General features: G+C 46.0%; 1 protein-coding gene across 1 annotated transcript in view; it reads right to left on the reverse strand.

The window, feature by feature from the left end:
• The window catches only part of LOC309808834 (forkhead-associated domain-containing protein 1-like), a gene marked incomplete at both ends in the record, with an annotated part of 100,346 nt that overhangs the window by 55,512 nt on the left and 22,698 nt on the right, over nt 1-22,136 (reverse strand). Inside the window, 2 exons of the mRNA XM_082629407.1 lie at nt 385-494; nt 9,342-9,612. Of these exons, the coding sequence (XP_082485533.1) occupies nt 385-494; nt 9,342-9,612 (381 nt within the window). The remainder of the gene's footprint in view (nt 1-384; nt 495-9,341; nt 9,613-22,136) is intronic.

Here is a 22,136-nt window from a genome sequence, read left to right on the forward strand (position 1 = left end):
CCTCGCTTTGAATCCTAACACTGCTCCTTGCATTGGGCAGCCGTGAACACATCACTGAACCTCTCTGAGCTTCAGTTTCCTCATCTGCAAAGTGAGGGTGATAAAATCTATTTTGAAGATGGTGAAGATTAACGAGCTAATAAATGTCAAGTGCACAGGACATGGCCCAGCACACAGTAGGTGCTCAGTACCTTGTAGTTGTAGATGTTATTTGGGATAAAATGAGCAGTGGCCAAACCTGGCTGAATGTCTTGGGAGGAAGAGGTGGTTTCTTGGAAGTAGGAAAAAGGGACGGTCCTTGAGACACAGAGAACAAGAGGCAGTGGCAATCTCTCCATGGTCCCTCTTGCTGCTGTAGCTCTGTGCTTCCCCGAGACCCCTCACCTTATCATACTGGGCCAGGTCCTGGTCCACAAAAATTTCTCTGTAGGGCTCTGCCCCAGGAATTTCCTCGGCCACTGATTGTTCCGACAGTTCCGCCGCGTTGGTCCACACTAACACACAAGATCAACAGAGAATGCAGAGGAGACTGTGAGTTTCCCCAAAGTCTTAAAAAATATTTTCAGATTAACCTTCACATTCATGAGACTTATGCACTGAAAGCATTACAGGAGGACAGGAAAGGGTAAGAGCTGCCTCATTTCTCTTCCCCAGCATTAACTGCACTGATGCACTGTGGTGTGTCTCTTTCCAGACATTTTTCTATGCCGCATAAGAGGTGATGACCTTGGGCAAGTCATTTGCTCTTTCTAAGCCTTCGTTTCCACATCCATAATTTAGGATCACTGATAGTCTCTGCTATAAAGGGCTATCTGGAGATTAAATAGAATAATGATATAGAGCCGGGGTTGGCAAACTATGGCCCTGCGGCCAAATCTGGCCTTCTGCCTATTTTTGTAAATAAAGTTTTATTGCAACACAGCCACAGTGATTCATTTACATATTATTTATGGCTGCTTCCCAGCTACAAAGGCAGAGCTGAGTAGTTGCAGCACAGACCATGTGACCCACAAATCCTAAAGTATTTACTATCTGGCTCTTTACAGGAAAAGTTTGCTGACCCCTCATGTAGATCATTTAGCACTAAACATTAGCTATATATTTTTTATTGCAGTCATATCTTTTCAAAAAACAAAAATGCATTTACATGTCAGAGATTCTTATCCAGCTTACTTTTCAGCTAACAATATGAAAAACATCTTCCCATGTCAGTATTTGAAGCTGTACTGGGTCCTTTTCAAGGGTAGCATTGTGGTCCATTGTCCAAGTGTGCCAAACGTGTTTAACTAGGATCCACTTGATAGACATTTAAGCTTTCCTAATTTTTTTCTTATTTACCCCAATATTACAAGGCCTGTTTATATGACTTTCGGGGAATATGGCATTGTGTTTGGGGGCCCCACTCTGTATCACATCAGACATCTCGCAATTCACTCACATCAACACTGAATGGTGTAGAAACCATTTTCTTGGTGTAGAAACGTTTGTAAAGATTTCTATAATTCTACTTGTGAAACCACTTGGGCCCAAGCAGCGTATTTTAAATTTCCAAGTGACTATGGTTTCTGGACAGTCACTGCACATTCTTATCTTCCTGTGAAGTGAGAAGCTGAACAAATTGTTTTCAGTGGTGATGAAACTTTAATGAGTATTAACATTAATGATGAATGAAGCACGCACTATCATGTTTGTGGACATTCATCATTTATTCATTTTGCTTCTGCCTTTTTTATTTATGCATTTTAGAATCAAAGATTCCTGCCCCCCAGCCAGGTCTCAAACCTCTTTGTGGACCCCAGAACCTCTAGTGGACATAGCTGATGGCCTGTGGTGCCCGGAGAATGCACAGCCTTGCGTGTTGAATGAGCAGCCCTGGCCACAGTGTTTCCTGGGGCACGAGGAACAGAAGGGCCTGGAACTTCAGCAGCTGCCCATTTTCTCTCCCTCCACCTCCCCAGCTAGGTCCATGATTAGAAAACTTTTATTTGAAGCTCACTGCCCCCATCTGACTCTCTTGGATCCTGAGCAGCTAAGTCCTAACTGACTATAGCAGCAGTGCCTGATAGAGAAATAAAGGGAGCTACAGAATGCAATTTTCAATTTTCTAGTAGTCGCATTAAAAAGGTGAAAAGGAGAGATGAATTTTTTAATGATCAATTTGATTTAACCCAATACATTAAAAAAACATCATTTCAACACGTAATCGACAAAAAATATGGAGATATTTTATATTCTTTTTCTTCGAGGCATGAAGCCTTTGAAATCTGGGGTTTATTTTACACTGATTGTGTATCTCAATTTGGAAACTGAGTTTTCAGGAGGAAGATTTCATCTGTTTTCAGATTCCTCAAGGAATCGGCTCCCACTGGAGGAAGGTACTGCCTGGCCTGTGTCCCCAGGGAGGGCCACGGGGTCTGACCCTAAATGGGCCCCTGTCCAGTCTCAGCTTAGAGTTCTGGCATCTGATGCCATCTCTAGGGGTGACTCTGGCTGCCTCTGCAACCCTGTCGTGGCTGTCTTGAGGGACCCTTCCCCGCAAGATGATGGCCGGAGGGGGGACTTCATAAAACTTACAGAACAGGCTGATCGACGGGGTCCCTTTATTAGGGAAGGTGTGTTTACCGAAAGTCTTTGTGGGGCTAGAATTTGCTCTGAGACTCGCTTTCCTTACACCCAGGCAGGGAGGTGCTGGAGCAGTTACCCCTCACCTGCCCCAAACTTCTTTACCGGCTACTGTTATTTATCAGAAAGAACCTAAGGGCCATGTATGACCAAACCGGCTTAACTCTAGCTGCCGGATCCTTCGGAGGTCCCAGTGGGGAGAAGCCCCAGGGAGGGTCGGGAGGGCTGGGGCGGTGGGAAGGCGGATATGGGGACGCAGTCACTTTAAGAATTTTCGGGCATGAGCTGTTGGCCAAAGGGCAGGGAAGTTACTTTAATATTTTAACAACCCCCAGCTGTCCTGGTGCGCTCCAATAATCACCAGTCTGCAGCAGGGGCAGTATGTGTGCACCTTAACTGTGTCTTTCAGACATTGTAAGTTGTAAATAAAAGTTAAATAACAATCATGGTTAGGTAATAACTTAATTTTTAAATTTTAATATTTAAAATTTAAATATTAAAATTATTAAAATATTAAAATTAAAATATTAAAATATTAAATATTTTAATATTTACTGAATGTTCGCTATGCACCTGGCGCTGTGCTCAGCACTTACACGCAGGATACGATTTCGTCTTCATAACAACCCAGTGAGATAGGCATTATTATTCCCATCTCCATTTTATACGTGAGAGATATGAGGCACAGAGACGGCAAGTCACCTGCTCAAGGACACACAGCTGGTAAGTGGTAGAGTCAAGGGATGAACCTAAGTTTGTTGGATTCAGAGCCTATGCTTTTAACCACTATGTAGTCAATGTATTGAAGTGGGAAGATGTTTATGACATATTATTGAATTTTAAAAATCAGGTAGGGAATTCCTTGGCAGTCCAGTGATTAGGATTCTGTGCTTCCACTGCAGGGGGCACAGGTTCCATCCCTGGCTGGGGAACAAAGATCCTGCAAGCTGAGCGGCACGGCAAAAAAAAGAAAAAAAAAGGTTACCTATGTTAGGTTCATATGATCCCATTATTGGAATATATATATATATATATATGAATCAAGATGCTATTTTAATAAGTCACTCCACATATTTTCTTTTCTCAGTAATTCTTCCCCACCTCCCATGAGCTCTTGCCATTAAGATTTGGCCTTGGAGCTGACGTTTTATTGCCTTGTGGTAAAGGAAGGATGAGTATTAACTAGAACAGGGTGAGTTTTCCCCCAGGCAAAATGACGTTCTGACTTTTGACAACGTCTGGAGACATTTTTGAGAACCACAGTTAGGGGGGGTGGTGGTGGTGTTGCTACTGGTATCTCTGGTGGGTAGGAGTCAGGGATGCTGCTAAACACTCTACAGTGGACAGGACAGATCCTTCAACAAGGAGTTATGCGACCCACCTGTCACTGTGCCAAGATTGAGAAACCCTGACCTGATCTGCAGTAAATAAATCCTTGGCTTTGGGTTTTCAAATAGAATTTTTCAAGTCTAAAGCAAGGTGACAGTCTAACAGTAAACCAATTTAATTGGAAGAGCCCAGCTTTGCTAAGAGAGGAAAGAGCTTTCTCGGAACCCTTAAAAAGAGGTGTTTTCTGTCAAGAGACAGCATGGAGGACTGGAGCACAGAGTTTTCTCTGAAGCGTGGAGTAGAGAGGCCCAGACACAAAGGAACTCCCCATGACACGGGAAGATGAAAGTCCTTTTCTGAGGATGGGGAGTGTGTCAGGGGAACGAGGGTAAACGTTTGGAAACATGAGACCTGGCTGAGAGGCTGAGGAGATAGAGCCCAGGTAGATGTGAGGGACTCTAAGCCATATGACTCTTCCTTCATTTCTCCAGGGGGGATGCAAGTCCTTTAGAGAAGCCCCAAGTTCAACATGGCACTGGAGAAACCGGTGATTACAGTGGAAAAATTTAAATGGCGGAGTGAAAAAAAGAAAAGAAACAGCCCATGTGACATGTGTCCAAAGGACGCATTAAAAAAACCCCACAAAACCCTGTATATATGTTCATAAAACAAAACATGATCCATACAACAAAATGAATGAATCTCAGAAATACTATGCTGAGTGAAAGAAGCCTTCCACAAAGGAACGTGTACTACATGGTTCTGTGTACTTGAGATTCTAGAACAGGAATATCTAATCCATGGCTGGAAAAGAGTTCAGAAGAGTGGGTGCCTCTGGGGCCTGGGGCTGGGAATTGACTGGGGAGGGACATGAGGGAACTTTCTGGGGTGATGGTAATGTTCTATATCTTGATAGGAGTTTGGGTTACATAGGTGTACACGACCGTCAAAACTCAGTGAGCACACTCAAGATCTACACCTTTCATGGTGTGGTAGCCAGTCTCCAAGATGGCCCCACTGATTCTTGTCTCCTGGTATTCAGACCCTTGCATCATCCTCTCCAATACTGGATGGACTTTAAATTAGTTAGCTGGGGCTGCCATAACAAAACACCACAGGAGGTCTTAACAAAAGAAATTCATTTTCTCACAGTTCTGGAGGCTGGAAGTCCAAGATCAAGGTGTGGGCAGGGTTAGGCCTCTCTCCTTGGCTTGCAGACGGCCACCTTCCTGCTGTGTCCTCACATGCCCTTTTCTCTGTGCACGTGCATCCCTGGCGTCTCTCTCTCTCTTCTTACAAGGACACCAGCCCTTGGATTAGGGCCCACCCAATCATCTCATTTGAACTTACTCATCTATTTCAATACACTATCTCCAAATATGGTCACATTCTGCGATATTGGGATTGAGGCCTCAGCATATGCATTTTGGGGGAATGCAATTCAGTCTGTAACAAAGCTTCTCTATGTAACCAAGGATATTGCAGAAATGACACAGTTTGATTCCTGAGGTTAGATCCTAAAAGACATTGCAGCTTCTGCCTCACTCTCTAGGACCACTTGTCTGGAGGAGCTGGCAGCTTGAGGATACTGAAGCAACATATGGAGAGGTCCGCTTAGTGAAGAACTGAGGCCTCTTACCAAAAGCCATGGGAGTGAACCATCCTAGAGGTGGGTCCTCCAGCCCCAGACAAGCCTCCAGAGGACCACAGCCCAGCCACCACCATTACTGCCACCTCATGGACAAGCCTGAGCAAGAATCCCCCAGCTAAGCCATTCCCAACTTCCTGACTCAGAGAAGCTATGAGATAATAAATGTTTACTGTTGTTTTAGGCCATTACATCCTGCAGTAATTTGTTATGCAACAATAAGTAGCAAATACAGGTTTGGGCACCAGGAGTGGTGGAAAATTTAACAAAAACCCTAAAATGTGGAGTGGTTTGGGATGGAACAGTGGCCAGAAGCTGGAGGACTTTGGCCAAGACTCTTTGAGAAAGCCTGAAGAGTCTTAGTAGAAGCCCGATGGCCTTTGAGGAGGCCGTGAGGGAAGGGTTCCAGGAAAGTGAGGAAAATGTTACTGGGGTTAAGGGATCCTTGTCAGGTGGTGGCAGAAGGTTTCCTAACACGTTGCCTGTGGTCATGAGGAAGGTAGAAAATGTTTGTGATGAGGCTGAGTGGTCAAGCTAAAGAGAGTCCCAGACAGAGTCTTGGAAGGTGCTGCCTGGTTACTTCTTGCTACTTATAGTGAAATGTGAGGGGGAGAGACAGTTAAAGGAAGGGCTGTTAAACCAGGGCAATGCTCTGGGCTTGAAAATTCCCTGCCTCTCCAGGTGGCAAATGAAATGTAAGAAACAGGTTCTGGGCAAAGATCAAATCAAGGGCACTCTCAAGAAATCACAGTCTAGAGAAGAAGCTGAGGGTGTGGTTTTAAAATCCTTTGTTAAGAATACAGGTCCAGGGCAGTGTCCAAGACAACCCTTCGATCCAAGAACTGGGCTTCTAAGAAGCTTCTGTCCTTTGTCAGTCTTTGCAGAAGCCCATGGTGGAAGGGCTTGTGACAAAAAAATCTGTGGGCGTGGTTTTTGCCTGATAGGATGAACCCCAATAAGAAGCACTGCCAACTCAGACTGACAGAGACCCACAAAAGTCAAAGAAGCGTCTGGACCCCCAAGCTTCTACAGGCAGGAAGCAGGCTATAAAACTATGCAGCCACATCCATGGGACACCTTTCATAGGAAAGGGAGGACGACTCAGAAGGCGGAACTCACGGACCAGGGGCAGAGCCAAGAGCCCTGGAAAGTCATTTCTGGGCAAGAGTTGGACTGAAGCCCAGTCAAGGAACTGCCGATATTTTCCCAGCTGGACTTCAGAACTGCTTTGGGCCAGGGACTCCTGTGTGTTTCCTGTTTTTCTTCTTTTGGAACAAGAGGAGTGTATGTAGCAGTGATGCTATGTCTGTCCCACCAATATGTGCTGGGTGTGTGAGGGACAGACCCTTTGTTCAGAGGTCTTCAGATTTCTGGAAGTAGTACTTGATGAGCTGAACGTAACGTACTACACCCATGAGCCCTATCTGTACCTGGACTTGATTTAGACGAGATTCTGGAATTTGAGCCGATGCTGTTACTGGGGTGAGATTTTGGGGGGCCTCGGGAGAGAGGAGGAGGAGTGTGAATCATTGAGGACCCGAGGGCAGGCTGTGGTAGCCAGCCTCCAAGATGACTGCTGATAATCCCCGCCTCCTGGTCTTCAGGCCTGTCTGTAGTCTTCTCCCACACTGGAGGGTGACGCCCTGTGTAACCAGCAGGATATTGCAGCAATGACAGAGCATGACTTCTGAAGCTTAGTCACAAGAGATGTTGCCATTTCCATCTTGTCCTCCAGGATCACTTGCTCAGGAGGAGCAGCTGCCTTGTCATGAGAACGCTCGAGCCACTCTCTGGGGAGGTCCATGTGGTGAGGAACCGGGGCCCCCTGCTGACAGCCATGTGAGCACGCCGTCTTGGAAGTGGATCCTCCGGCCCAGGTCAAGCCTTCAGATGACTGCAGCCTTACGAGGGACCCTGAGCCACAGCCGTCCTGCTAAGCTGCTGCCAAATTCCTGACCCACAGAAACCATATAGATGATAACACATGTTTGATTTTTGCTTTAGGCTGCTACGTTTGGGGAGAATTCGTTATGCAATCATGATAACTAATACACATTGTGTGTTCATTTTACATGAAGGAGACAAAAATGTTGAATTCTAGTTAATGGTATATGTGCTAAAGCATTTAGGGGGAGGACTACAGATGTGTGCTATTTATTTTGAAATGCATCCAAAAAATAAGATGGATTAATGCAGGACAAGAAGGATGGGTAGACAGAAATGTAATAAAGAGTACAGCAAAGTGTTAGCGGTAGAATTAGGAGGAGAGGTGTCCCTGTAAAATTCTTTTTGCTTTGCTGTAGGTTTGAAAGTTTTCACATTAAAATGCTGGGGGGAAACGGCTGAGTAATTTCTTAACTTGTGTTGTAGGTACATGAGCATTCCTTAGATGATGATGATGATGATGTAAACTGCAGAGATACCTTTCATTTGCTCCTTAGTCTGTATATTTCAGAATAATAACTATTATTTGAATGGCTGAGGGAAGTGAATAGGTGAGTGGTCCTGAGTGAGACCAGGGAAGGGTGTGGAGGCATCGAGAGACCTGGGGACTCAGAGGGGTCTGGGGCTGGGACGCAGAAAACAGAGAATGGGACCTTCACACCAGTGGCCACAGAAGAAACCTGGGAATCATGCCAGGGACTAAGTTGAGCCAGCTACTCTGCCAGTAAGGCTGACAAGGCCAAGAGGATGGTGACAGACAGGAAGTCTCCTCCCCAAATGCCATGAGGCCTTCTCGGGGGGAGGGGGGGAGAAGGAAACCCTGATGGCTGCGTGTCCCCAAAGTGACCAGGCTGTGAGTGACAGTCACTGAGATAACCAGCCTTAAATTTGACTGAAAAGCGTTAGATTAGATTAGATTGAATACATAACCTCTGGAGAAGTAATTTTCTCCATAAGCCTCAGTCTCCTCTTACCTGTAAAATGGTAATAAAATATTTAAAATCCTCTTAAGGCAAGAGGGATTTCAGTTACCAATATGTCTGTACATCTGAGTCGAAGTATATAAATTTAGATTCTGATACACATTCATATATATTCATATATATGTACAAACACACACACACACACACACACACACACACACACACACACTCACCACAGAGGTACTGACGTGTGCAGATGGGCAGAGCACAGTCTTGGAGGAGTTTGTACCAAAAAGTCAACAGGGAGAATTCTGGTGATAAGGGTGACAGCTTATCTTTTACTGTTTTCTAACTTTCTGCTTATCCCAATTTTTTCACATTTGATTATGTTCTACTTCAGAACCAGAGAACATAAGCAAAAGCCAGAGAAAGACAAATATCATACCATATTGCTTATATGTGGAATCTAAAAAAAGGTACAAATGAACTTATCTACAAAACAGAGATAGAGTTACAGATGTAGAAAATAAACTTATGGTTACCGGGAATAAGAGGGGGGAGGGATAAATTGGAAGAGAGGGATTGACATACACAATACTATACATAAAGGAGATAACTAAGAAGGACCTACTGGATAGCACAGGGAACTCTCCTCAACACTCTGTAATGGTCTATATGGGAAAAGAATCTAAAAAAGAGTGGATACATGTATATGTTGAACAGATTCAGTGTGCTGCATACCTGAAACTAACACAACACTGTAAATCAACTGCACCTCAATAAAAATTTTAAAAAAAAGGGGAAAGCAGAAACTGAGACCCATCCTCCTAGCAAAAGCCCCTCCCCTAAGCCGCCAAGGAAGCACCCATGAGTACCTTGCCTGATGATGGGAACGCTGTGGGCGGCTCTGTCCACCTCGAAGGAGAACATCTTCTTGCTGGCACTCATGGGCTGCCTGTGGGAGGCTGGTGGGACCATGGGGGGCTCGGGGGACCCCTGCGACCAGCTCCTCTGCACTGGCGCTGGCCAGATGCCCGGGTAGAAGGGGGTCTGTGGTGGTGAGGGTGACTGGTTCAGTTGCTGGGTGGCCCAAGGTGGCTGTGGCCTTGGCCAAGGTGCTGGGCCCCTCACCCATGGGAAGGAGACCTGCAGGGGCAGACAAGAGGGTCAGGGGAGGTTACGAGCAGCTGGGGTGGTCTTCACCTTTCTGTCCCGGCGACATAATTGCTGCCCTAGATTTCGGCGTATAAGTCACTTCTCCCAGGAAGCCCTCCCAGACTCTCCCCAAATTTGGGATGGTGGTCCCCACCATGGGTCACCTTGCACACTATCGCACCACCATTTATTGGGTGCAGACTTCGTGCCAGGCACCCAGTCAAGAGATTCACATGCATTACCTCATTTAATACCCCTGATGCTTTGTGACGAGCCCGAGGCTGAGCAAGACCTAGTGACTTTCCCAGGATCACAGATTTGGCAGTGAGCGTCTGAGCTGGTACAACGCCACCTCTGAGCTCTGAGAGGCTGACAGCTTTTTTTCTACCTTGCTCAGCACCGTATCCTCAGCTCCTAGAATAAACCCTTGGCACATACACAGTAGGTCCTTAAATACTGGTTGAAAGAATGAATGAACACATCTCCGAGATTCAAGCCCAGCTCTCCAGGACACACACATCCACACTGTGTCTCCCTGGCACTCCCATTCCACTTGTTCCCCGAAGCCGAGAGCTCTGGGGTGGCAGGCACCCCAACTGGCTCGAAACCCAGCTGGCTCATTAGCCTGTGATCCTCAACATCTGCCACATCTGATTCTTGCCAGACGCTCCATAAATATCTATCGAGAGAACCTTTTTTCATCTGACCCGGCGGAAGATGTCTGTATCTACTTTCATTAGAGAGCACATCAAAATCCATCTACACCGGGAGAAGCAAATGCTGAGAGGTGCTGACACCTGGCTTTGTCTTGGTTAATGCTGTTGTGGCCGTCCCTCCCCGAGCCTAGTGGTTAAACCGTGACATCGTGAATGCTACCATTTATTGTAATTACTCACCGATTTCTCTCGATAGCCCTGAAGGGGAGGAGCTCTCCTTATTCCTAGCTTACAAATGAGGCTTGGAGAGGTTAAGGACTTCACCAAGCTCAGGTGGTGGTGGAGAGGGTGGTGGGACTGGGGTTCTGGAAAGCCCTTTCCCTCTCTGTCTCTCTCTCCCTTTTCCGCCCCAACCCCACCCCCAGTCGCTTGGCAGAAAAAAACACACTTTTCAAGGAAGAAGCTAAGTTCAAAGGTTTGCCGCCTGTGGCGGTCACGTTTCTCTTTCTGCAGACTGCAGACACATAATGAGAAACAGGACAGAATGCTTCCGAAATAGGAGCACTGGCAGACAGAACTTCCTATAGCTCCAGCTGGATTGTATTCAAGAGGAAGGTTCTCCACTCACTCAGGTTCCCAAACCAGTCTTTTAGCTACAGTCTTTCCCAGCCAAGTCAAGAATCCGATGAATTCCCCTGAAGACTTTTTTGGAGTCAGAGAGAACACTGTTCGGGAAAATCAAACTCCAATTGCCTGGCGACACCTGGCCCAGCATTTATGATGACACTGGCCCCGTTGAAACCTGTTTCAGGAACGGACTTGGCAGTGTTCCAGAACTCTGTTACCTTATGTGAAGATTCGAATTTCTCTCCACGGTGGGCACCTCGGTCTCCACCTAAGCTTTCTTCCTTTCTCTCCTTTTAGAAGCTGAGGTGTCCTGCTTCTGCCTTGCACTCACTTCTCCATCCATCCTATCCCTTCCCGTCCTCTCCTCTGGGGCTGTCTTGCCTCAATCATTCCTACAACCTTTCCTCATCGATTTAATAAAGATTTATCGAATGAAAGGGCTGAAGGTGGGAAGGGGGAAATTTGAATATGTTTTACCCCCGCCTGATAGAAAACAAATCGAGAGACCACGGGTAGTGTGGAGGAATTCCCTTTTGTGCTGGGATGCTCAGGTAGATGTGCCTCACTGCCCACTAACTGCCAGGGTGCTAAAGGGAGTGCTCATATCTCATGCCTCAAGTGGTTCACTGCCGTAGTGGACAGGCCGCAACCCACCTGGCTCTTCTGGAAATTCCAGGAATCTCCCTCCCAATCTGTCGGCCCATTGCTGTGGGTGGGGCTAAGCAATCAACCAATCACACTCCCTGGACATACTGATTGGTTCAGTGGTGGGGCAAGTGATCCAATCAGAGCCAAGGAGACCCAAGAAGACTTGGCTGGACACCAGGATCTGGAGTGACCTGGTGGGACTTCACAATGCAGCCAGCATGAGGGAGTGGAGCCCAGACATGGAGAGAGGGAAGCTGTTTATTTATTTTTCAGATTGTGGTAAATAACCTGCAACATAAAATTTATCATCTTAGCCATTTTAAAGTATACAGTTCAGTGGTGTTAAGTATAGTCACATTTCTGTGAGATGGATCTCCAGAACTTTTTCGTCTTGCAAAACGTAAACTCTATTAACCATTAGACAACAACTCCCCATTCCCTCTGCCACCCAGCCCGTGGTGACCAACATTCTGTCTCTATGAATTGGACTACTCTAAGTACCAAGTACCTCAAATAAGTGAAATCACATGGTACCTGTCTTTTTGTGACTGGCGTATTTCACTTAGCATAATGCCCTCAAGGTTCATCCATGTTGTAACATGTCAGAATTTCCTTCATTTTTAAGGCTAAACAATATTCCATCATACAGTTTAGAGTGTATTTTGTTTATCCATTAAGCGTCACGGGCATTTGGATGGTTTCTACCTCTTGGCTATTGTAACTATGCTGCTGTGAACATGGTGGGGAAAATAAGGAAGCTGGTTTTGAGCCTTGGCTGGGGTGCTACCCTGAAGTGCTCCATCCCTGAGGCCGGCTAGAGCTGGTTTCTGTCGCTTGCAGCACACAGAGCCCGAACGATAGGGCCCCTATGGGGGAAGGATTCAAAGATGTGTAAATGCAGCAGACTCCAAGCTCTTTGGGTTTAAAAATTAAAAAATAAAGTGTTTTTTTTTTTCTCTGAAGCGTGTTGCTTGAGGGTAGCTTTAGTTGGATGGTTAAAGTGGGTTTTCTCTAGTTTGCCGGCTTGCTCTATCACAGGGAAGGTCAAGGTTTTCTCAGAAATTGCTGATGGTAACTACAATGAAACAGGCAGGGAGAAAAGCAAACATAAGAAAAAGACTCACATTTAAAAGCCAGCTCTGGGCTGTACAGGAAGCATGGGGTCAATGTCAGTTATCAACAAGTCTGTTTTTATTATTTTTTTATTTTAGATTTAATTTTATTTATTTTTGGCGGTGTTGGGTTTTCGTTGCTACGTGCAGGCTTTCTTTAGTTGCGGCGAGCAGGGGGTACTCCTCGTTGTGGTGCATGGGCTTCTCCTTGCGGTGGCTTCTCTTGTTTCGGAGTGTGGGCTCTAGGCACATGGGCTGCAGTAGCTGGGGCACATGGGCTCAGTAGTTGTGGCTCGTGGGCTCTAGAGCGCAGGCTCAGTAGTTGTGGTGCACGGGCTGTTACTCTGCAACATGTGGGATCTTCCCGGACCAGGGCTCGAACCTGTGTCCCCTGCATTGGCAGGTGGGTTCTTATCCACGGTGTCACCGGGGAAGTCCCCAAGTCTGTTTTTAGAAACTTTAGTTTAAAAATACACACTAATGCCTTTTCTCTTTCTTTGTGTCTGTTCTCTGACCATATGGTATGTTACCATGGTTGGTTTTTTTGTTTTGTTTTTGAGATAGCATATGTGATACTCCTGATTTCTTTTCCATACTACCTTTAAAATAGCAGGTTGTCAACCACCTGGTTAACCACGACCACATCCACAGGTGAATTTATATTAGCTTTAAAAAACATGAGTCAATGATTTACTCAAGAAGTCACTATCCATTTTCTTTCAAATTATCTACTTGTTCTTTGTGTTATTTCTCCAATATCTGCTTCTAACCCTGTAAAGAGTATAAGTTGAAAGGGAGACCCTAAAAAAAATTGGAAGTAGTTTGCACATCGAGTGCCTACAGTACACATGAATTCTGCCAGGAAGCCCTGGAGCCTGCAGAGAAGGTGGAAACTTAGACCTTGCCCTTGGAGAGCTTGTTATGTGCTCTGCCATTTGTAAGTAATTGTGGACAATACAACGGCTATGAGCCACTGTGTAGAGAAGCCTCAGATGTGCCACAGACTGTGCTGGGCACTTAATGCATGTGGTCTCATCTGATCTCCAGAATAACCTTGCAGGAGGCATTTTACCCCTCATTGTGTGGATTAAGAAACTGAAGCTCAGAGAGGTTAAATGACTTGCCCAAGGTCTCACAGCCAGGAAGTGGTGACACTATTGGACTCCAATACCTGTGCTCTTAGGACTTCTAGGTTACTCGAAGTCATGATTTATTACCTGCTTTCCATACTCACAAACGGATCTTAGATGATTGGTTAGTGAATGATAGGATATTTTCCGAGTTAAAAAAAGGAAATGAACATTAGATGGTGTGAAAAACCACAAGACATCACATGGGCTACTTAGAAATGGGATTTTCTAGGAACACTGACAACTGTCTTATGGAAGTGTTATTCATCTGGTACATGCCACGCCCTGGAAGCAGCTCAGAGGACCCCAGCCTCCATCCGGGAAGACCTGTGGTATGTTTACTGCTGTACCAGAGGAGTCCTGGGGTCAGCTGGTACCCGCCCACGAGAACCGATTGTTAAATGTCCAGGAATTTTGCCAACTGGTTGATAAACACAGCCATTAGTAAGAATTAACTTACATAAATTTACACTTAAATTATATCAGAAACAAAGGTGATACAAACTTAAAACTCACCCCTTCCTAATTATTTTACTCTATTTTATTATTACCTATGCTCTTGAGGTTATTTCACTCTACTATATGTGTCTGTTGGAAATGCTACACAGTGATGTGTTACCACACCTCTCTTTCCATCTCTGTATTCAGGGATGTGTCATTGGGAGCTTGAAGTTGACCGTGGAGGGCGTATTACACCATAGAAATCAGGAAATGCTATAAATCAGGGCTTGATTTTTAAAAATTTTATAAATAGGTTTAATAATGGTGGTTCATGTACAGTTCGATTTTGTTTCTTTGTTTGTTTTGTTGATTGCCTAGACTTAAGATGATAATGGAGAAAATGTTAACAGTGCAGATTATACAAAAGCATGTTGTGTCTTAGCCATTATGTTATGAATAGAAAAAAAAATTGAGGAAACGTTCTTCGAGTATTTGAAAATTATTATCTGATGCAGCAACAAAGTCACTCATGTCACTGATGAACATGTGAAGTTCTAACGTCTTTCTTTTTTCACTTGTATTATTCATAAATCCAAAATATCCAAAAATACCCACGAGTGCTCAGGTTGGGAACTCTCTCATTCGTCAACTGCAATGAGAAATTGGCTATGGATACAAGAGTTCACCTAAAGTCAATGAAAGCATTCTGTGAGACTCAGCTGGCTATATAGAATTTACAAGAAAGAGTACTGCATTTCTTGTTACATGGAAAGACTGTGCTACACATTCTTTATATCAGTAAACCTTATGCTATGCATCCATGTACTTTACTTTTTCCAGAGAGCTGGTCATTAAATATTTACCAGCCAATCGTTGGCTGTGCTGGCACCCAGCAGAGTGCCTACTACTCATGGTAGGTGTTCGCTGACTGAGCTGAACAGTTGGCAAATATAGTGCAAATAAAAAGCACTTTGATTCTGGGGCTGGGATGGGGAAAATACATGATAAGCCTGGCACACCTTGTAACAGCAGAGAGTAAGGAAGTGCCCAAAATGAAAAGGTGGGGAGATGCTCAAGGACACAGCAACCAACCTGAAAGAGCTCCCAGTGGCCAAGGCTGGAAGAATTTGAGCAAAGTAATAGTTAATGAGTATTGGATTATAACTCAAAGTGTAAAATCAGTATACATGGATCCATACTGACATAGATACATTAGTGAGTAAATACATAAAGGAGGGAGAAGAGACCGGCTTCCTTACAGAAGAATTTAACATACATAGATGTGGAGCTTAATTCCCACAGTATGGAAGGGCCTGGGGGGTAGGGGTGATGGTGGCGAGCAGGCACACTGACCACAGCATGGAGGAGCCATGGACCTGGAAAGGCAGAATGGAGACTAGAAAACATGGCCAGTAGAACTCAGAAGCCAGGAGAGGGGGCTACATGGTGCCAGGACAAATGGCCTTTATCTCAACAAGTCCCGGGATGTCACCGTAACTCAGAGACGGGTAATAATTCTATGTCCCCAAGAAAAGGGTAAATCATGTACGGGGTTTCAGTGTGAGAAATCAGGGTTATACATTTAGAACACAGAACCGCCAAGTTATACATTATTTTTAGGTTTTGGAACTTAAAAGAATTAAGTCTCTTTGAGCTGTTCAGAAAAGCCATTCGTTTGGGGTTTTCCCAGCTGTGTTAAAGGAGATCTGGCCCATCTAATTTTCCCATTTTCTTGTAAATCTTCAATCTTATGGTTTTTCCTTTCCTTTCAAGTTCTAATCAGCTTCCTGGTCAGTCCATTAAATGGGAAATAGAAGCTAATGAGAAAACAGCCGGATTTTTGCAAATAGCTTTTGCTACCCCTAGACTTGGCCTGCTTCAATTCGGTCTTGCCAGATAGAGAGACGGAATGAATGAATGAATGAATGAAGGATCATCAACTAAGTTCAGAGAAGGAGCAACGTAGTTCTGATTTGGTAACAAAGGGTGTGGTCTGCCAGAGGAAGCAGGACGCGGCCAGGTTCCTGGCCGGGTCCGCGTTCTGTCTCAGCAGGATGCTAAGGGTTCAGCCCGCGCTCCCGTCTCCACCTCCCCCGATGTCATCTGCATCGCCTGTAGACATCTGGTGACAACACAGCCTCAGGGGTCCTTTTGTGTGAGTTTTTGCTGCGGAGGCCGAGCCTGAGGCTGCCTGCTGCCCCGTGCCCTCCACTTCACTGGTCTCGGGAAATCGCCTTTAATATAAAACACCCAGCCTCAGGAGTTCTCATCACATCAGTAAGTCCCCACAGGACCTGTAAGAGCACAGGGTAGAGGAAATCCTATAAGCTCAGGTAGGAGATGACAAAGCTTGACAAGAAACAGGTTTTGTTCTGAAGGGCACCATGCTCTCTGGTCATTCACTCCGTTGCCGGCTCCTCAAACCCCGGTACAGTAAAGCCACATCCTCCTCAAGAACGGGCCCTATTCAGAGGTCCCAGGGACATAGAAATGCCATCCTTCTTGGGGATGGACAACTAAGGCCCTGACTCTGAGCTTCTCATCACACCAGTTCACCACAGGAGAGAAATGAGCAACTCTGCTTCCTTGGAGACTGGCCTTGGACTTTTCCAATGGAAAAGTGGATTATTCGTCATTTTCCTCCCCCCACATCCCTAGTAGCAAATCCCGTTCGGAAGGCTCCACTTAGGCAATAGGAATGCTTCCTAATGTCATGGACATCTTCTTTGTTTTTGCGTCCCCCGCATCCATTTCTTCCGTCTTTTGGATGGGCACCTTAATTTTTTTGCAGGGAAGACACCCTTTCCCTGACAATCCTGAGTCCATAGAATTCTGACCCTTCCACCCCACGGGTGAGACCATAACCCAGGCCTGGCCAATCAGAGCATTCCTTGCCCCTGGCCTCAGGGATTGGTTCAGGGGAAGCCACGTGATCCAAGCCACTGCCAATGAAGATGCTGGCTCTTTCCCTGGAACTGCTACTTTGTAGGATGCTGGGGCTGCTGGTGGCTACTTTCCTACAGGTGAGGCAAGAGTCTGTCTGAGATTGGGAAGCTAACAGGGAAGAAAGAGTCAGATTCCTGACCATGATTTGGGCGCCTGGATCCAGCTGGGCCTAAGCTGCAGCTTTTGGCCTTTTCAGTTCCATGAGCTTTTTTTTTTTTTTTTTTTTTTGCCTAGGCTAGTTTTAGTTGGTTTTCTGACACTTGCAAACAATCAAATTTCCTGGACAGTATGCTTACTGAGACTTTAGCATAAGCATCACTATGTACTCAGAGTGAAAGTTGTTTTAAAGGTTATGACATGCTCAAATAAAACCCACCAGACTGTCATCATGCACCAAATTTACCTTTCAACTTATAAAAGTAAAGCAGCATCTCCAGAGAAGAATGATTTAAGACCAAGGAACCAATCATAAGACAAGTAGTAAAACGCTGCTTAGAGAAACTTTGATAGATAAATAGTTCTCTAGCTACAGCAGGCTTCAGACTACAAACCCCAAATTTCTGCTTCAAAAGTGACTCAGGGAAGACATTCCATAGTTTCATTTATTTCGTTTTTTGGCCTCGCCGTGCACTTGTGGGATCTTAGTTACCTGACCGGGAATTGAACCCAGGCCCTCAGCAGTGAGAGCACGGAGAGCACTGAGTCCTAACCACTGGACCACCAGGGAGTTCCCAACAGTCCACAGTTTTAAAAGAAAACTTTCCAGTTGAAGAAACAGGCAAAATTTGTAATATGCATCTGTTGTATATATAATATGTTAATGTCTAGTATATTTATCAGATCCATGTCAATGTAATTATATTATTACTATATTTGCAAATGCATATATATGTGTATGTATATTTAGAACCACATATTTCCAGCTCTTTTTTAAAGAGGTATTGAAAAGACTGTTCAAAGTTTAGTTTTCCAGCTTGTCTGTTTCTTCTTATTCCTCAGTAAACTTAAGCAATTAACCAGCACATTTCCTGGCACACAGTAAGGCTCAATCTGAGTGAGTTCTTTCTCCCCAGCTCCCCCCTCTATTTTAAGTTCTTCTTTTAGAAACCAAGTCAAATGAAAGAGGCAGTACTGCATAATGTTACAAGCAGAGGCTGGTAAACGTTTTCTGTAGACAGTAAGCATTTCCAGCCCTGTGGGCCATAGGATCTGCCCAGCTTACTCTGCCGTTGTAGCCGACAACACAGGCAATACTGAAATGAATGGGTTGGCTGTGTTCCCAGGAAACTTTACAAAAGCAGGCGATGGCCCGCACTTGGCCCTGGGCCATAACGTGCCGACCTCGGGTTAAGACCTTGGGATCCGGCGTCACACAGACTCTGGTCCGGCTCCCGGCTCTGCTCCTTCTCTGGGACCCTGACGAGTGTGTCATTTCTGTGCCTTGTCTGGAAGACATAGGGATACTAACAGCCATTTCTTAGTCTGTGAGAAGTGGGTGAGATAGTGCACGTGAAATGCTGGGAACACTTCCTGGTCCATAATAAATGAGCATAAAACATTAGCCATCAGGTATGATCACCATCGTCAAAATAGAAGAAGAAAGGGGGCAACTGAATTTGTCCAGGAACGGCAGCAATATCCCTGGTAAAGAGTTAGTGGATGGACTTCCCTGGGGGCGCAGTGGTTAAGAATCCCCCTGCCAATGCAGGGGACAGGGATTCAAGCCCTGGTCCAGGAAGATCCCACATGCCGCGGAGCAACTAAGCCCATGGGCCACAACTACTGAGCCTGTGCTCTAGAGCCCGCGAGCCACAACAACTGAGCCCGCATGCCACAACTACTGAAGCGCATGCACCTAGAGCCCATGCTCCGCAACAAGAGAGGCCACCGCAGTGAGAAACCCGCGCACTGCAATGAAGGGTAGCCCCCGCTCGCCGCAACTAGAGAAAGACCGCGCGCATCAATGGAGACCCAACACAGCCAAAAATAAATAAATAAAATAAATAAAATAATTAAAGAAAAAAAGTTAGTGGAGCCAGGGACTTCCCTGACCGTCCAGTGGTTAAGATTCCACGCTTCCAATGCAGGGGGTGCAGGTTTGATCCCCGGTTGAGGAACTAAGATCCTGCATTGGTGTAGCCAAAAAAAAAGTTAGTGGAGCCAAACAAGCAAGGAAGCCAGATAACTGAAAATGCAGTTTCTCCTATTATCAGTGGCTTTCGTTTTTACCCACATAATGAATCATCCCCTGTCAGCGTGTGAAATTGCAGGTTGGACTGGGAATTGCAAGACCTTCATTAACCGCTGGGCAGTGAAGGACCTGCCTGGGCTCTCACGGCCCCACGATGCTTCGTGCTATTAGGAAAAGCCTCCAAGGGACTCAGGAGAGCTGGCTTTTAATCCTGTCTCTGGATCTATATGACTGATGCCTAACCTTGGGGAAGTCACTGAAACTCTCTGAGCCTCAGTTTATGCCATGATAGGGGTGGTCCCAGGGACCTCTATAAAAACAACTGAAGGGGGAAAGGGGACCTGGGATTAATGAGTAGCTCCTTGGCAGAAATTGGAAATTGAAGCTCAGAAAGGTAAAGTCAGTTGCAGCTGGCATTTCAACTTGGGTCCATCTAACTCCAAAGGCCTTGCTTTCTCGATTGTGTTCTGCAGAGCTTCCCCATTAAAGCAGCAAGGAATATTGGCCGACAGAGGGCGCTCTTCTCGCAAGACAGGACGTCATGACATTGCAGGGACAGAAGACAGTATCCAGGAGCCACGTGGGAGAGTCTGGCTGGACTGGGAACAGGGCAGAGCAGGCTACAGGGAAGGCCAGACACAGGCCGTCATGGGGATGGGGGCTGCCGCCAAGGAGCTGTCAACCCCCTCATGGAACAACTCGGCACGTCATTTGTGGCGCCTGGCTTCCTTTTTCATTCTGGCCATTTCCATCCGTTTTGCCATATTTCAGAACAGAGAAAGACATGATGGATACATATGGGTGACGTGGGTTTCCTTACTCAGCTGCCTTGTAAGAACGGCGCCACTGTGACTAGCACAGCTTGTTTCCACACCTCCTTTCCCAGAGCTCAGAAAGCACGAGTAAAGGCAACAACATACAAAACCCACAACACGGCAGCACACCTGACTCTGGGACTTCAATTTCCCACGCCTGGTGCCAAGACTCTACGGGATTAATCAACGGTTGCTTCAGGGCATTGCAGATGGCCCTGCGGGTTTTGTCCTGCACAGTTTCAGTGGGCGCCATCCACATGGACTACGTTGTGAATGGTGACCCTGGAGTTGTGCAATATGGCAGCCCTAGGTTATACTTTGATGAGAGAGGTATAATTTACAAAGTATGGTCCTGGGGGCTTCCCTGGTGGCGCAGTGGTTGAGAGTCCACCTGCCGATGCAGGGGACACGGGTTTGTGACCCGGTCCGGGAAGATCCCACATGCCGCAGAGCGGCTGGGCATGTGAGCCTTGGCCTCTGAGCCTGCACGTCCGGAGCCTGTGTTCTGCAACGGGAGAGGCCACAACAGTGAGAGGCCCGCGACCGCAAAAAAAAAAAAAAAAAAAAGGATGGTCCTGGGCACAACCTGCTTGCCAATGCACTTTGTCAAACAAGAGTTTTTCTTTATATTTTTCCATCTTGTATGTTATTCTATGGGTAATTTATCTGCAAATATATTTATCTGCTAGCGGGGGCAGGTCTTGGGAGGTTTCCCTGTCCAAAAGGACACTTACAAAGGAGGCATCTTGGCTGCTCCATGCTGGTTTGCTTGACTCTAAAGCTGAGGGTTATCATGTGCTTATTAGGTGCCAGACGCTGGACTAAGCAATTTACGCACTTTGCCCACTTAATACCACAGTCACTCAAGGTGGTAGGAACTATTGTTACAGGAGTGGGGACCGAGGCTCTGAGAGGTAGATGATTTGTGCACGTCCAGTATAAAAGCCGGTCAAGAGCAGGGCTGGGACGGCGCTGGAGTCAGCCTGACCTCAGGGCACGTGCTCTAACCACTGTGACATCTGCACACACATCTGGATTCCTAAGCGCCCCGCACCTCACCCCCCTCCCCCAGTAAAATGCTGTCACACCCTCCTCTATTGGTTAGGGTCACCACAACACCTGAACTAAATGCTTTCATTTGGGAACTCTTTGTCGGGAGAAGAACAGTTCTCATCATACTTAATCTGTATGATATCAGGGCAGTCCTCCGTGGAAACTCCATCCAAGGAGGAAACACAGCGCCCTCACCAGGGACCCCAAAATCAATTGGAAACAAGAATAGGCCTGAAGCAAGAGGGCCACGAATTTTTTTAGAAAAACTGGGCTTCAAAATATTTGATGAGAGATGCTCTTCAATACCTCTCCCTTTTTCCCCTCTTCCTTTCTCTTCTTTTAAACAGCCAGCAGGTTGGAGTCATCAGGAAGTGCAATTTGTAGGAAGGTGTCAGTCAGTCCACAGGCCGCCCTCACACGGACGCTGCAAAGGACCCCTCCATGAATATGAGCATCATGGATGGAAGCTTCTCAAGCTGGGGATGCCCCGGCAGAGAGCGCTTTTGAGAAGATGGGGTTGGGGAGAGTCCTGCAAAGTGCCCTGGGCACAGGCCAGGGGAACACTTGTGCAGCTGCCTGCAGTCAACCGAGGAATGAAGCAAGGTGCAAGTGCGTGTAGGAATAAGAATTGAAAAAATCCGTGTATATTCGAGTGACCGTGAGAGTATGCTTTCCTCGGTGTGAAAACCAGTCAAGGCTACTGCTCCAGCTAGCATCAGACTAAATGGTTTTCTCCCCTCCTTTTTCCACAAGTGGGGATAGTGTTTAATTTGCACTGACAAGCTGTGTGGCCCTGGGGAAATTACTTAACCTCTCTGAGTTTCGGATTCCTTGTCTGTAAAATGGGGATCATGGGAGAACCCATCTCATAGGTTGCTATGAGCGTGAAATAAGGG

The sequence above is a fragment of the Mesoplodon mirus genome (genome assembly GCF_964341445.2).
Source record: "Mesoplodon mirus genome assembly, chromosome: 7".
Classification (NCBI taxonomy): domain Eukaryota; kingdom Metazoa; phylum Chordata; class Mammalia; order Artiodactyla; family Ziphiidae; genus Mesoplodon; species Mesoplodon mirus.